We start from the raw sequence: 16,638 nt of genomic DNA, 5'->3' as shown, positions 1-16,638 counted from the left end.
TATGCCATTAATTCCCTCATCTTGCTCTGGCTTTATTGTACTTGCTCAGCAAAACATCAATCCAGAGTGGACATAATGATCTATCCGTTATGTTCCTGTACCCACAGGAAACCATACTTGGTCATGACTTCAAGGCACCTGTTAATGCTGACTGGTAATTATAATAAAGTTCTCTAATCCATTTACTTTCTCAGTCTTATTATAGCCATTCCCTCTTTTCTAGCACCTCTTGCCCATCTTCACCCTCAGTGATCTTGTTCCCTATTTGATGAAAAATTAAACAGATGAAATAAAAAAAAAAACATTCACAAGCCCTACCATCATACTTCCATGTCCCTTGTAATTTAAATTCATACATTCTGTCTTTTAGTTAGCATAGATGAGTTCTCCAAAGTTAGGCCTAAGCAACCCCCTTGCATATTCAAAGACTTCATTTCAGTAATCCTGTCTCTTCTGTATATTAATTTTCTTGTTTGTTGGCTCATTATCAACATGTAGACATGCTGCTCTTTCTTCTACTGTGAAACTCAAAGTAAAAACAAAACAAATCCCTTTTCTCCTGACTTTTAATTCCCCCACTAAATACTGCCCCATTTCTTTGCACTTATAACAAATCACTCAAAAAATTTGTCTCGAGTTCCTCCTTCCCATTCTTTCAACTTATTTCAAAAGGCTTTTGCCTCTACTACTCTACCTAAGCTGCTTTGGTAGTTCATGCCTTTGAGTTGCTCAAGCCTTCATGATGTTGAATCGAGCTATCCATTTTAAGTCCTCATTTAACTTATCAGTGTATTTGGCACAGTTGATCGTGCCTTCCTTTGTGAAACATTTTCTTTACTTAGTTTCCAGTGTATCACCTGCTCCTGTTCTTTCTCCTACTTCTCTAGCCTCTCTTTCTCACACTTCTTTGTTATTTTCTCCTCATTTCCTCATCCACGTGGAGTAATCCATGGTTCAGTCTTTCAATCTCTTTCCTTCTCTGTTGATACTTACTCCCTTGGTGATTTCATTCAGTTCCACATGTCTAAATATAAATACAATCTAAAGGATAACAATTATCAAACTACTATCTCCTGCTCAGACATCTAAATTCCAGACTGCTATATCTAACTTTTAACAGAGCTAGTTGGCTGTCAATAGGCTTATCTATGACATGTCTGAACAAAACTTGATGTACTCCAAATACTACCCAACAAAAGTACTCCTGGAGTTTTTCCCATCTCATTTGCTGGAAGCTGCTGTGAAATGAATTGTGTCCCCCCTAAAACTCATTTGTTGAAGATGTAACCCACAATGTGACTATATTTGGAGATAAGGCCTTTAGAAGGTAATTAAGGTTAAATGAGGTCACAAGGGTGGCCTATAATCCTATAAGGCTGTTGGCCTTATAAGAAGAGGAAGAGAGAGAGATTGTTTCCCTGTGCGTGTTTAGGGGATATTCCATGTGAGAACACAATGAGAAGATGGCTGCCTACAAGCTAGAAAGAGAGCCCTCATCAGGAACTGAATCAGCCAGCACCTTGTTCTTGGACTTGCAATCTCTAGAATTATAATAAAATAAATTTCTGTTGTTTAAGCTACCCAGTCTATGGTATTTTGTTCTGGGAAATTAATAGTTACTTAATCCTTGCTATCGCTCAGATGAAAAATTTGGAGTCATTCTTGCCTACTCTACTGTGTACCTAACATCCAATCATTGAACAAATATTGATGGTTCTGCCTTCAATATAGATCCAGAACTTATTTCTCACCAGCTCCACCACCACCGCCATCCTGGCATAGCAGCTATCAATTCTCACCTTGATTGCTACTTCAGTATTTTAATTGGTTTCCTATTTCCACTCTCCATTATCATCAGAGGCAGCTATAGTGTTTCTTTTAAATACTAGTCATATTGTATCACCAAGCCTCCAGTGACTATTCATCTCATTAAAAATAATGCTAAAGTCTTAAATGTCCTACCAAATATTGTCTCCTCATAGCTCCTGTAACTTACTTTCTCTATAGCTCACTCTGCTCCAATCATGTAACCTTATTGTGGTGCCTTTAATATTCCAGCCATTCTTAGCAGACTTAGCAATGAGGAAGAGGAATGAGATTAATCAGAAGCAGGGAGACGGGTTTGCAGACTATTACCCAGCACATCTAGATCAAAGGTCATAAAGCTCTGAAAGGATAAGGTTAGATAAAAGCAAACATCATTTATAGAAAACTAAAATGATCAGGAGAGAATCAGTAGAATACAGTGAGGATAAAGAAGAGTTGAAAATAGCGCTGATATTTATAGCTTGGCACCTGAGTGGATGGTGACTGAGATGAGGTTGATGGGAGCAGAGGCTGTGGGAGGCAAAGATAACATTTTCCTCTTCAAACATGTAGCATTTGAGAAGTTTCCACGGCATCTACACAAGTACATTCATTTACAAGGCGGTGGAAAATGGAGATCGGGAGCTCAAGAATGAAGTGATAAATGTCAGAATGGTGCTTCCCTTTTGTCCAGGGCAGCGTCCGGAAGGGGCATAGAGGAGACCTCTGGCGTGCTTGTCACGTTCTAGTTCTTCATCTGGGTAGTGGCTGGTTACATGGAGTGCCCACTTTGAAAAATTAATCAGTCTGTTCACTTATGATTGTGCCCCTTTTTCTTAAAATCCGTGCCAACAACAGCTAGATGTGAATCTCTATAATTCAGAAGCAGATGTTAAAATATACTTCTTTTCATTTGGGCTTTTAATAGGAATTTAATACAAAAATTCCTGTGTGTTTAAATTTTAGAAAAGGAGTGTTGTCTGCCTTCTGCCAATGGGTCCTTGGGTCAGATGATCTCCCCTCTCCCAACAGCCCCCTGGCTATTGATATTGAAACTCTCAAAGTCAGTCATATAAGCTTTTCAGATTTTCAGGAAATAAAAATTATAAGTAAAAATTCCCTAATGCTATTTTTTTTAGGCCTTTGGTGGAATGAAAATATCCAATATCCAGTATAATACTCTGAGCCATCTTGCTAAGGATTATGTATTAAAAATACCTTATTTTATACAGTCCTTTATTTCAGGGAATTCCAACTTCTTTACATGTTAGAGCCTAAAATGTTACCTGCAATTAAATTAGTTGGGTGTTAATTTTTTCATGTATTTCACATTAATTCTAGATGTAATTTTATAAATGCTAGATCTACCACTTCCTACCTCTTTGACCTTGAGCAAAATATGTAATACCTCCAAGCCTCCGTTTTCTCATTTGTATAAAGGGCCTAATATTAGAACCAACCTCATAGGGTTGTTGCTAAGATCTAATGTGATTCCATGACCATGTATATAAGCACTCAGTAATTTTCAACTATGATTATTGTTACCGTTTTGAAATATAAATGGTAATCTTGACAGTAATTTATATATAATTAAGCTGAAAAATACTTCAGCCTCCTGGAGTATTCCTCTGGTGCTGACTTGTTTGTGAAGAGAGTAGCCCTGGGACAGGCCTGGTCCAATAGAGCCACTGGTGTGGTTATAACTTAGATCCTGCTCCAGGATCTTTGTAACAGGTCTTTGTTTTATAAAAAAGGTTTATGTGTTTGTTACTTTAATAAAAATGTGAAGGATTCTCAGCCCTTGTATCTTTTAATAATACCTCTGTGACCTTTATTTATTGTTTTATTGGAAAATATTAGGCATTATCAATCTATGCCTTTGTCTCTTAAACTCTCCTTAATCTTCCAAGGCTCAAGTGAGTTTAGAGCATTGTTTGTTGTTTCCCTTTACCAGTGACCAGAAGTTTTTTACTTTGTTTGAAGGATGAGGCTTTTTGAGAGTCCCAGAATTATGTGGAACATGTTAGTTCCAGCTTTTGTCTGGAGTAAGCCCAATGCACCATCTTTCATCCTCATCTGGGTTTTAAAGTCAAGCTCCTGTGTTAGCTTGTCTGTTGGGGAAGGCTCAGAGTCCCTGCACACGTTCTCCTCCCAAGATTTTATTTTTTTATTTTTGTGCTGTGGGGGTTTCCATTATTTTTTTCCCCAAAGTCAGTTACACATTTCAGAATATATTTATTATGATCAATTCAGAATTTTTCAATTTCAAAAATTTTATGTATATTTCTCATGGCCTGAAAAGTGGGCAAAACAGGAAAGACACTTCAGATTATTTTAGTGGTCATGATGCTTCATTTTTATTCCTTTGATATCATCTTACGGAGGTTGGGTGATGGGAGTTTTAACTCAAACTTATTTGCTTATAATTTCTGCATTCCACCCATCAAAGCAAAAATTGCCATGGGACAAACTTAAACAATCAAGGAAGACTTTATTCAAGACTTTTGCAATAGTCAACTCTGCTGAAACAAAAAGGGGGAGGTTTTTCAACACTCGTGTGAATTAGTAGCAAAGTATTGGAGGATGTCGTGTGTGTGTGGAGAGGGGAGGCATAGATCAGTGATGTGGGCCGGTGTGCACATTGCTTCATTTCTGAGTATGCAAATGTTGTTCTCTGTGATTAGGACATCTGTGTCCGTTACTTGGTGTTTATGGAAGTTAGTCTCCTATCCTCCCATAGAAACTGTCAAATAGGGGTGCTCTGATCTTTGATGGTTATATTTCAAAGGGATGGCTCCTGCGTCCTTAAGAAAGATATTCTTGGGATATAAAGCTGACAAGAAGCCATTAAAAATATTTACATCTCCAAAGAGCAGGGAAATAATTTTTAATTGTAAGTTTTCTGAAGAAATGCTATAAGAAAAGGGAGGTGAAGGGCCAAGAATCAGGAGGAAACCTGTCTGAAGTGTAGTCAAGCGGAGGGTACTATGAAGGCCTTGGTCAACCTTAGATGTAAGTATTGCTCGTTACTGGGAGGTTTTTAGAAGGAGAAGCATATAAATCTTTTAATTCATTTCCAAACCTGGGGGACTGATAAAATGCATACAGGGAACAAATGAGTTTCAAAATGATTTATTGAACTAAAGCTGAAGAAGTAAAAATGAGCACATATAAAAAGTGAAAGAGTGAAAGAGGCTGAATTTTTCTATGTCATAGAATGGTCTCATTTCTGAAGAGTGAGGACAGTAAATTCTCGAGGCAATATTGGCAAAAGTTAGGGTGAGAAGTTTAATATTGAGGCATATGAGGACCTAGAAAAAATTTTGAAAAATATAAAATTAATTCATAAGTCCTGTAAACATTACCTACTTGTTTTAATATTGCTATTTTCAATTTTTTATGTGAAATCTCATTCTATATAGACCTTCCCAGAACCCCTGTCTTATTTTCTTGACAGCCTGTAATTCTATTTTAGAGTTAAAGATACCAGTTATGTGTTTCATGTTTAGTGTAAAGTATATCTTGTTAGCTACATTGATAGACCTCAGCCATCATCATTACTACCTAGGATGATTTCATCCACTTTTAACAACAATGATAACAACAACAACAACAAAAAACCTGATAGATAATGTGTTCCAGCAATCCTTTCCCTGAAATAGTCCTGGATATGTTACTTTTATCTTAAGAGTTTTAGATTCTGGTTCTATAATCTAGACTAGTTCTTCATTACATTGTGTCAAATGTCTAAAAAGTTTTCTATATTTTATTTTCTTTTTCACAGATTTTCTTTATTAATAGCAACATTATGTGCTCATTTCCATCTGATCCTAACTGAGGTTTGACTCTTGCTATATTCCAGTCAAGAACAATTGCGTACAATTTCTCGACTGTGGCTCACTGATGCTTGTGTCTGAGATCGTATACGTGCCAATTTCCCATTCCGAAGTGCTTTCCGGGTGAATGTCTTCACACTGGTAACCTCATCAGACTCCCCCCTCACCCTCTGAAGATCTTGTTACAAAATATAGTTTCTAGAGTGGTAGAGCTCAGTAATCTTTACTTTGAAAAAGAAGCCAGGTGATTATGACTCAACTATCTACTAAACTATCTTCTGGGATGACTATTCTAGACTTCTAAGCTTTGTGATAGCTGGTTTAAGTAGTAAAATATTTGGATTCTAGGCCTGGTTTTGCCACCATCTGTTCTGAATTTGAGCACATGCCATACCTCTATGTTTTTATATATTAATTCGGAAAGTACCTGGTCTCTTTCATAGAACTAGAAAAATTAAAATTTAGTCAGATCAGTAGTAAGTAGCTATTACACAAGGTATTTGGGGATATACAGAGCACTTTTGAATTTCCTCATCTAAGCCTTTGCTTGTATTAAATTACCTGTTTGCTGAGATGCTTGAGATGAGCCTTTGTGATGCTTTCACTGTGAGGAAGTAGCGTTAATAACAGTTGTAGGAGTATTGGCTGTGGCTGTAGTAGCAGGTGCTGTGCTGCTAATAGTAGTAGACGTGGTCCCAGCTGAGGCTGTGTTTGCGATGACTGCGCTCGTGGGACTGGTGGCTGCCACTGGGGCGGTGGTGATGGAGTTAGCTTCAGGTGTGGTTGTTGCTGCTGTTGTTGTGATGGCTGGAACAGTGAGAGTTCGTTCAGGAGGTAGAGTGGTAGCATTTGCTGCAGGTGTGGAAAACCCAGGGGGTTCTGTGGATCCTGCAGATGTAGTTGTGGCAGCTGTAGCACTTGTGGCCTCTGTTGCAGGGAGAGTGGTATCATTTTCTGAGTCAGTAGTGACCTCATCAGTGAAGATAGTTGGTTCAGGTTCTGAGATGGTAGAGTCCAATTCAGTGGTTAAAGCGTCAGATATAGTGGTAGAGATGGAACCTGTTGGAGTTGTGGCAACTTCAGGAGTGGTATTTCCTATTGCTTCAGTTGTGGTCTCATCCACTGGGGTTGTAGTTTCAGTAGGTGAAGAACCAGGCTCAGCAGTGGAGGTAAGAGCGACTGGAACTGTGGTGGTAGTGCCTGGTACACTCATACTGCCGATAGTTGTGGCACCCACGGCTGACAGTGTGGTCCCAATACTTGTGGAGGCTGCAGCTGTTGCAGTAGTGGCTGCTACAGGAATTAAGGCTGTAGATGAAGCCACTGTTGCAGTAGTAGCCATAGATGTGGCGCCTGCTTCTAAGGTTGTGGAGTCAGCTGAAGGGGTTGTGGCATTAGTAGGTGGAGTTGTGGCATCTTCGGCTGGAGTGGTGACAGTCTCAGTTGTTGTGTTACCTGCTGGTTCTGAGGTAGCCTTCTCCTCTATGGTTGTAGCTCCAGAAGTCTGGGTGGTGGTTTTGCTTGGGGTGATCAACACACCAGGCTCAGCAGTGGACACAGAAGCCCCAGGGGTTGAAGTGGTAGCACCTTGTTCAGTTGTGGCAGCACCTGCTACAGTTGTGCTGGCAGCAGCAGTTGTATCACTGGTGGCTGAAGTTGTAGCCATACCACTGATGGTGGTATCCATCCCTGAGTTTGAAGATGTTGCTTCAATTGTGGCAATTGTTCCCACAGGTGCTGTGGTTGAGGATCCAGCAGTTGTGGTCATAACAATGGATGTGACATTTGCTTCTAAGATTCCAGAGTCAGTTGCACCAGTTATGACTCCATCAGGTGGTGTTGTGGTGGCAGCTCCAATGGTTGTATCGTCTGCTGACTCAGTGGTTTCCTCGTCGGTTGAGGTAGTGGCATCACTGATTGTGTCATCTGCTATTCGAGTGGTGGCCTCATCCACTGGTGTGATGGCAGCACTCGATGCAGCTGTGGTGGCAGTGCCAAGTGCAGCGGTGGTTCTAGAATTTGGTGCAACTGTGGTTGTGGCACCAGGTGCGTTTGTGGTTGCGACACCTGATGCAGTTGTTGTCACAGAACCAGCAGAAGCAGTGGTAGACGTTCCAGGTGTTTCTGTAGCAGCAGAAGCAAAAGTTGTGGCAGCACTGGCTGACGATGAGGTAGCCCCATTGGTGGTGGCACCAATCCCTAGAGTTGTGGCCTCACCAAGTGTGGAGGTTGTGGCTGTGGCACTGGTGGCAGAAATGGCAGGGGATGTGGTATCTTTGTGTGCTGAAGTTGTAGAGGTGGCTTGAGTGGTGGAATCATCTGTGGCTGGGAAAGTGGCATCATCTGTTGTGTTTTCTTCAGCTTCCAAGTTCTCTGTGGTCAGATCAGATGTCATGGTGGAGGCAGAGACTGGGAGGGCTGTGGAGCCAGCCCCTGGGTTTGTGGAGGCTGTGGCACTGGAAGCTGTAGACTCTTGGGGTGTGGATTTCACTGAAGGTGACCCTGAGGCTGTCACAGATGCTGGGACAATTGCAGTGGACCCAGGCTCTGTAGATATACCATCTTTTGCTGAGTTAGTGGTTGTTGTTACTGGGATTGTGATGGCAGTGGTTGGGGATTGGGCTTCAGGCATTCTAGTGGCTGCATGTGATCCCTCAGTGGTCGTAGCAGTTGCACTATTTGGGGCAACCGACACAGACATTTTGCTGTTGGATATAGTACTAGTGATAGTGGTTAAAGTAGTAGTAGCTCCAGGTACTGCGGTGATTGTACCAGTCAAGCTATCGGTTAAGTCAGGACGCTGGGTTGTAATGACTGTTGGATTTGTCTGAGGTTTTGGTTTACGGGAGGGTGGTTTATGAGCTGAATGAGGTTGGTGATGATGAGGCTGGTGTGCATGGGAATGTGGGGTGTTTGGCCATGGCCTTGGTTGAAATGGGTGTACTCCATGAGTCTTGAATGAGCACCTATATGCTGGATTTGGTCGTGCAAAAGGAAGTTTAGTTGGATGAAATGAATACTTAGCATGTGGACATGCAGGGCGTTTAGAGGCATGTGGGTGTGATAGAATTGGTTTCTGCAAAGGTTTCCTTTTCCTTTTTGGACGCTTTTTCCGTGCAGCTTGACCAGATTTAGATCCTTTTGGTTTAGATGATTTTAACCTTTTTTTGGCAAGTGTAGATTTCCTTTTTTTAGATGGTTTTACAATTTTGCCTGCTAAGGGAGTTTGTCTTTTTACCCCTTGAAGGGCTTTAAGCTGATTCACACCTTTCTTAGAAGGTTTAGACTGTCTCTTTTTGAATTTACTTGGCCTTTTATTTCCAGTTAGAGAGGTGACCTGTCTTTTTTTAGATGATTTTATAGATGTAGTCTTTTTAGGACGTGTTTTTGCAGTCTTAATACCTGCTGTGGCCCATTTCTGTTGTTTTTTGGCAGGTATAGATTTCTTTTGGATTTTCTTCTTTGCTACAGATCTTTTTAGTCCTGCTTGAGTGGATTTAAGCTGATCTAACAGTTTTTTGGCAGGTGTCGATAGCTTCTTTTTAGTATTTTTTAGAGTTTTACTAGTTGTTCCAGATGTTTTTGGCTCTGCTAGTGACTGTTTTTGTTGTCTACTGGTAGATTTAAATAAAGATTCTTGAGGTTTCTTTATATTTTTCTTTTTGACCAGAGCTGCTTTTATACCCGATTTGGCTGGACTTACCTGATTCTGCTGTTTCTTTGCTGGTGTAGACCAAGCAAGTTTGGAATTTTTTAGGTTTTTCTTTTTGATTAGAGTGTTTTTCGGAACTGGATGTATGCTGTCTTTTGCCTGACTGGACCACCTCCTGGCACTTTTAAATAAGGAGGTTTTAGATTTATTTGGTCTTTTCTTAGAGGCTGGTTGTGTGTTTCGTGTTGATTGAAGTGCTTTAGGCAGATTCACTTGTTTCGTGGCAGGTGCACTATAGGTTTTTTGAGGTTTCTTTAACACTTTAGTCTTGGCTGTAGACATCTTCCTTTTTGTTGCAATTGCTGCTGGCCGAGTGAACTTTTTCTTGGTAGGTGTAGGTGCTATATTTTTGGATTTAGTTAGATTTTTCTTTTGGGCTTTGGAAGATGCCCTTGTTAGTGCTGCCGTAGTTGACCCTTTTGTGACTGGAGTTAACTGTTTATTTTGAGTTTTCTTTTTGGCTAAAGTTTTTTTGGAGCCTGCTTTATTTCCTATTGCCTGATTCAATTTTTTCTTTGCAGATGAAGACAGGGTGTTTTTAGATTTAGCTGGTCTCTTTTGGGGGGTTGAAGAAATTTTAGGGGAAGCTTTTATTGCTGTGGACCTAGATGATTGTTTTTTGGATGATGTATAAAAGGCTGTTTTAGAAGTCTTTAGAGATTTCTTCTTAGGTGGAGATGTTTTTGGAGCTGTTCTAATTATGGGTTGTTTTAATTGTGTCTTAGCAGGTGTAGACTGGATTTTTGTGGATTTTTTTTGACTTTTCTTTGTAGCTGAAGATGCTTTTAGTATTGCTGCAGTCCGTTTTGACAATTTCTTGGCAGTTGTGTGTTGAATTTTTTTAAGCTGTTTGAAAGTTTTGCTTGCTTTAAGTGGGATGATTTGTCCTGTTTGACTAGGTGGAGGGGGATTCAACCCTGTCTTGGTAGAGATCAATGAACTTTTATTAGGTTTGACTTGCAGAGCTTGTCTTTGTGATGGCTGGCCAGAGTTTTTCTTTTTACTTGATGTCCTAGATTTTGAGGATAATTGGATGGCTGCTCTGTTAGTCAGTACAGGAAGGGATGCGGCCCTAGAAGATAAAGACTTTGATTTTTGAGTACTGAAATGTGGTGATAGAGCTCTTGGGAAGGATCTATGGACATGTGGGGCAGAGGCATGAGAATGGGCTTGAAGTTTCCCAATGGGCTGGGTGGATGGAGATCTGCTCCGTGATGTCCTGGCAGGGGAGCTGTTGATTACTGGGCTATTAATTGTCTTCCTTGTGGCCTGGCGTCGTGATTGCTGACTCTCACTGAACTGCAGAGAGACAGAATAGAAGATATCGCCAAGTGAGGTATTGAATCAATTATTGTCTGGTATTTTCATTTTAGTTACAGAAACTGGTCTGTTCTTTAGATTGGGAGTTGTTTTGGTTTTGAATATATTTTAATTTAGAATACATTGCAATATAAATTTAAAATAGAGCAAGATGGTGGAATAGGAAGTCTCAGGCTTTACTGCTGCTCACGGAAAGTTAAACTAGCAACTACCCAAAGACAATAACACCTTTTTTTTTTTTTTTTTTAATAACACCTTTATGAAAACCCTAATACTTGGAAATGAGCATGAGACACCTACATGGTCCACAGAACTGATCAAAACTAAATTGGAAAGGTAAGAGGAATGATCTTACTTCACATGTGCTGCCCATTGCCTTCCCCCAAATTGGTACACCATACAGAGAGGATTTCCCTGGGCCCAAGGTTTGTACCCAGGAAAAAGAGAACAGGAAATGGTCATTTAGCTTCTCTAGCATTATATGATGCTTCCTACTCTGGGATCACCTTAGAGGGAACACTGGGATAACAGCATGGCTAGACGTCCCAGGTTTAGTTGGAAACAAAGAAAGGAAGCAGAGGTCATAGTAACCAATGCACAGATCTTTGTAATACCTCTGTTTCCTGCCAGCTGTGGCACCCAATCAGAGCTACCAGCTAAGTACATAGCCCACCTGCAAAGCTGACCTTGTTACTTTCAAATGCACGGTGAGAAGCTCAACCTGGCTTGAGTCCCTAGATAGCTAGTCTCCACACCTAGCCTCAGAGACTACCCCAAGGTCCTGCCGAGGCAGGGAGACACCTGCCTCTGTGTATTTCAAAGAAGTATACAGGCTAGACCTGTTTGACCTGAGAGTCCAAAGAGTGGCTCAGCTCAGTCAAAAAGCCTGACCAACAACTCCACCAGGGCAGAGAGGTGACCATCTCCATACATTTCAGTGAAGCATAGGGACTAGACCTGCTTGACCTGGGAGGCCAAACAGCAGCTCCATTCAGCCATAAAGCCTGCACAACAGCCTTGCCTGGGCAGGGGGACACCTGCCTTTGTGCATATTGGAGAAGCACAGGGGCTAAATCATCTCAACTCAGAAGGCCAAGCAGCAGCTCAACTCAGCCAAAAGGCCAGTCCATGCCTTTGCCCAGGCAGTGAGATGGCTGCCTTTACGCATTTCAGAGAAGCATAGGAACTAGACTTGCTTGACCTGGGAGGCCAAAGAGCAGCTCGGTGCTGCCACAAAGTCAAGGTTCTGCTCAAGCAGGGAGAGGTCTGCTTGCATGAACTTTGGCAAAGCCCGGGGACTAGACCTCACGGACCCAGGAGGCCAATGAAAGGCTCAGCTCAGCCATAAAGCCCAACCCAAGGCACCAACCAGACAGGGAGGCAATAGTCAATCATGCACTTTTATGGAGAATAGCCTCTGATCCCATCTATCCTGACCATTCCACCTACCTTGGCTCCAGCCTAAACCTCTGACTAATTGCAGATCTTAATTAGTGAATCGTTCATCCAGGGAATACAACCTGTAACCAGCCTGAGCAGATACCATAACAGTACCCAGTTAGCAGCTCTGCCTGATATCAGAGCCCAGCAAGTGGTATTGCCAGAAAGTGGGGCTGAGCCAGAAGCCCCACCCAACATTAGAGCAAAGATAGCAGCTCATCCAGATAGAGAAGTCACAAAACATTGTGGCTGCCTGGGATCCTCACCAGCTGACCCTTTCAGAATCACAGGGTAGGCTAAATAATGAATGTCTATCCCTGCCAAATAGCACCTGTAAAGGCCAGAAGCACCTATCTCCTCAAATGAGCAGACAACAATGCAAGAACACAAGGATTATGAAGAATTAGGAAATTATAGTACCTTCAAAAGAAACTAATAAAGCTCTAGTAATGGACCCCAAAGAAACTGGAGATCTATGAAATGACTGACAAAGAATTAAGAATAATTCTATTAAAGAAGTTCGGTGAGCTACAAGAATATGCATATGCAAAATTAAACGAAATTTGGAAAAAAATACACAAAGCTAAAGTTTGACAAAGAAATAGAAAGAATAAAAAAAGCCAATTAGAAATCCTATAGAGAGAGAGTACAATGACTGATCTGAAAAATTCAATAGAAACCTTCAGCAGCAGACATTATTAAGCAAAAGAAAGAATCATTGAGCTTGAAATCAGAACACTTAAAATTGTCTAGAGGAATGAATGAAAACAAATGAAGAAGACTGAAGAAAACCTCAGGAAATTATGGGACAGCATAAAGAGACTAAACCTTTACATAAAGGAATTGCAGAAGAAGAAGAAGGATAAAAAGATCAGAAAGCATATTTAAAAAAAATAATGGCTAAAAACTTCCCTAATCTTGGGATAGATGCCAACATCCGGGGACAGGAAGCATAGAAGTAACCAATCAAATTCAACCCAAAGAGAAATTCACCAAGACTCATAGTAATCAAACTATCAAACATCAAAGACAAAAAAAAAATCTGAGAACAGCAAGAGATAAGAAACACATCTCATCCAAACGGGTCACAACACAACCACCAGCAGATTTCTCAGCAGGAACCCTGTAGGACAGGAGAAAGTGAGATGGTATTTTCAAAGTGCTAAAAAAAAAACCCCAAACTTCCAACTAAAAATAACTTACCCAACAAAATTGTCTTTCGTAAATGAGGGGGAAATAAAATCTTTTCCAGATAAAAACTAAGAGAGTTCGTCACCATTAGATTTGCCTTACAGGAATTGCTAAAGAGAGTTCTTTAAGCTAATTAATAACATAAAACATATGAAAGAAAGCACAAAACTCTATGGTCTAAATAATATGGAGCCACATTCAGAATACTTCAGGACAGTATTGGTAGTGTGTAGGCAGTTTTTTTCTTAGCATATGACAGAACATATTACAGGTTTTGAGCAGAGAATGCAATAATAGGCCAGGGGTTGAATGAAAAACAAACTTGGGAGATGGGTAAACTCACCCTACTTTTCACCTCCAGAGAGGAACTTCCTTCAGCTGGAGGTGGTGGGTGGACTTGGGAATTAAGGAGAAGTGGAAGTCTTGGTATTTTCTTTGCAAATATCATTCTATTTCTATAGTTCTATCCTCCAGATTTATTTGGAGATTTTCTCATACCTTAACCTCCTCAACAAATACTCATTCTTCCTTCTGCTTTTCTCCCTTTTTCCCCTCTTTAATTCCCTTTACTTTGCCCTTTCTCCTCAAATTCCAGATAATTTTAAATAGACATATTTTCATGGATATTGGAAGCAAAAGAGAATTGTCCCTGTTTATTTTCATCTCATGGGATTCTATCCTGTTTTTAAAAATGCAGTGCCGTGATCTCACTTTCAACTCCATCTCAGTGTTATGTAGCTCTCAATTTTAGGTAGTTCTGGTTTTCAAGTGTATGGAATCCTACCTGGAAACAAATGGCAAAGGCCAGGATGAGTACACTCAGGATTAAAGCTTTCATCCTGTCCTTTTAGCCCCTGTAAGTAAAGAAACGAGAAAAAATTTGTTAGGTCCTTGACAGTGACAGAATGACTTTAATCAAACTTCCCTGTGATACAAAATAAAAAATTGAGGGGCAGTTTTAAAAACAAAAAATTATTTTCCTAAAGTTTAAATGTGAATGTAAAATTACGGTATTCAGATATATTTTTTGAAGACACCATCAGTCTTGGTAACTACTAAAAAATTAGGTTTTCCCATTTGATTTGCTAATGAGATTAATTTTTTAATTTAAATTCCTACATAAGAGTTTCATCTTTTATCAAGAATTATACATAACTAAGAAGTTCCTCACCTCCCGTCACCCTCTGACTGAATACACACACACACACACACACACACACACACATATCCTACTTGAATCTCTACCCATCTCCCATCATTTGGAAAAATGCAGTGGTTGTGGCATAGAGAGATCTAGGAAGGTACATGGCATGCTATTAAGTTCCGGGGTCAGTTTTATGGCACTCAGCTCCTATATGTATGATGTGTGCCATGGTATAATATGTATTATTATGTTCCAAGGGCAAGTTCCAAAAAATCCTGAAGATTGTGTGATGTTGTTTGACTTTTCCTTTCTTCTTGCCTCTAGTTTATATTTTTTAGTCTATAGGATCTAATACATATTCTGAAAATATTCTGTAAAATTATTATGTAATTGTTAATAACTTACTAGATGACTTATAAATCACAATTAAAGATACTTAATAATCAAATCTATTTCTGACCCATGCTAGTATAATTTTGAAGAGTGTGACTTTGATCTTCCTAATACAAGATAGTAGTATCAGTGGAAAGTGGAAAGTGTTTCCATGGTGCCAGATTATTGGGATGAGTTTACAGAACAAAAGGCTTCTGGTACCAGAATTTTGTGAAAGGAAAAAGGAAAATAAAGGCAGCCTGTACGTATCTTAAGAATGACCTAGAGAAGCTCAGTACAAATGAGTTTCACAGTCTCTAGTGGCAGGTGGGAATGATGGAGGGACCCCAAGTTTCACTGGCCTTTGTGTCAACAAATCAACTTTTAGAATCATCATCAGAAAACCTCTGAAACCATTTGGTGTTTCCATCTGAGTCTGAACTGAATGAGTTTACATCATGCTCTTTCCCCACAGAAAAGAGAGTGTCTTCCAGTGTTCCTCATTTCAGCGGATGGCACGTTATTCATCCAGTGTGTAATCTGGAATCCTGAGTCAGTCCCGACACCTCTCTTCATCTTCCCATATCCATGAACCACTAACTCCTCTCTGTATTTTACTTCCCAGACGGTATTTTGATTCAGTCTGTTCATCTTTACTAGCAGCACCTTATTCAAGTGAGCGTCCTATCTCGTCTGGGCCATTCCTCAACTCGGCAAATACTTACTGATTATCCATTATATGCTAAGTGCTGTTGTAGGGAATGGGGCTATAAGGAAGAACCATATAATGTCCCTGACCTGTTGGAGTTTTCATTCTCATGATTACCAAAATAATCTCTTAATTGACTCACAGCCCTGCTTTCAATCAACCCCATAGTCATGATTTTTATAACATACAAATCGGATTATTCTAGTTTCCTTTCACTGGTTTCCCATTGCTCTTTATCCTAAAGTCAAAAAAAAAAAAGAAAAAAGAAAAAGAAAAAAAAAGCTTCGACTGGCTTACAAGGCCCCACCTCTCACTATTCTTCCTCCACGTCTCTCTTAGTCTCAGCCACATTGTGTGTGTGTGTGTGTGTGTGTGTGTGTGTGTGTGTGTGTGTTTGTGATACTCTTTTTCTTCCTCAAAGGCCTTTACATGTCCTTATTTCGCACAACCACTACAATAAGGCTTTTTAGCTTACCTACATATAGGAACAATTCCAATGAAGTTAGTTAATGATGTGTTTGTTGTCAAAGAGAATTCTTATTTTACAGAATGGAATTCTCTCTAGTGTTTGACAAGGAGCCCTTCCCTCTTCTCTTGGCTTTCAACATACCACTCTGAAATTCTTTCTTCTGTTCCTTCATGGATTTTTTTCCTTTTCCACTTACTTATATCAGCGTTCTAACATCAGTCCTATTTTCCCTCACTTTATAACTGTGTCCCTGTATGAGCTCCTACATCCGCCTGGAAACTGCACCTAAGATTATTAATCAAGCTGGTATAGACAACTGTTTTGTGGTCAGCTCTTTTTGGTTGTACCATTGTACCTTCAGCCAAGCCTGTCCAGTATTGAACTCATTAGTGTCCCCTACCTCTTCTTGATTAAGAAACCAGGCATTAATAGAGGAAAAAGATCCCAGAGTAAGGGTGCCCTAGAAAAATTGGCACTATCAGTACAGTTACCTTGAAAGGGGTGCCTCCTTTGGATCTCGGTCAGTACTTGCTCTTCTTGGCCCAGCCAGTCCCTGCGATACTTGAAAGCTGCAAATTTTAGGAGAACTAATTGGATGATTCTTCCATCTAATAAGGCAACCCTGCCTTTCCTATGCCC

General features: G+C 40.2%; 1 protein-coding gene across 1 annotated transcript; it reads right to left on the bottom strand.

The window, feature by feature from the left end:
- Positions 1-6,243: 6,243 nt before the first annotated feature.
- LOC105822792 (mucin-5AC-like) lies at positions 6,244-14,143 on the bottom strand. Its single transcript, XM_012659822.1, has 2 exons — positions 14,090-14,143; positions 6,244-10,653 (listed from the first exon to the last, which is right to left on the bottom strand). Exons 1-2 carry the CDS (start codon positions 14,141-14,143, stop codon positions 6,244-6,246), a joined length of 4,464 nt encoding a protein of 1,487 aa, XP_012515276.1.
- Positions 14,144-16,638: the final 2,495 nt, after the last annotated feature.

This window comes from Propithecus coquereli, unplaced genomic scaffold (genome assembly GCF_000956105.1).
Source record: "Propithecus coquereli isolate 6110/MARCELLA unplaced genomic scaffold, Pcoq_1.0 Scaffold64, whole genome shotgun sequence".
NCBI lineage: Eukaryota > Metazoa > Chordata > Mammalia > Primates > Indriidae > Propithecus > Propithecus coquereli.
This window is presented reverse-complemented; position numbering and strand designations above follow the sequence as displayed.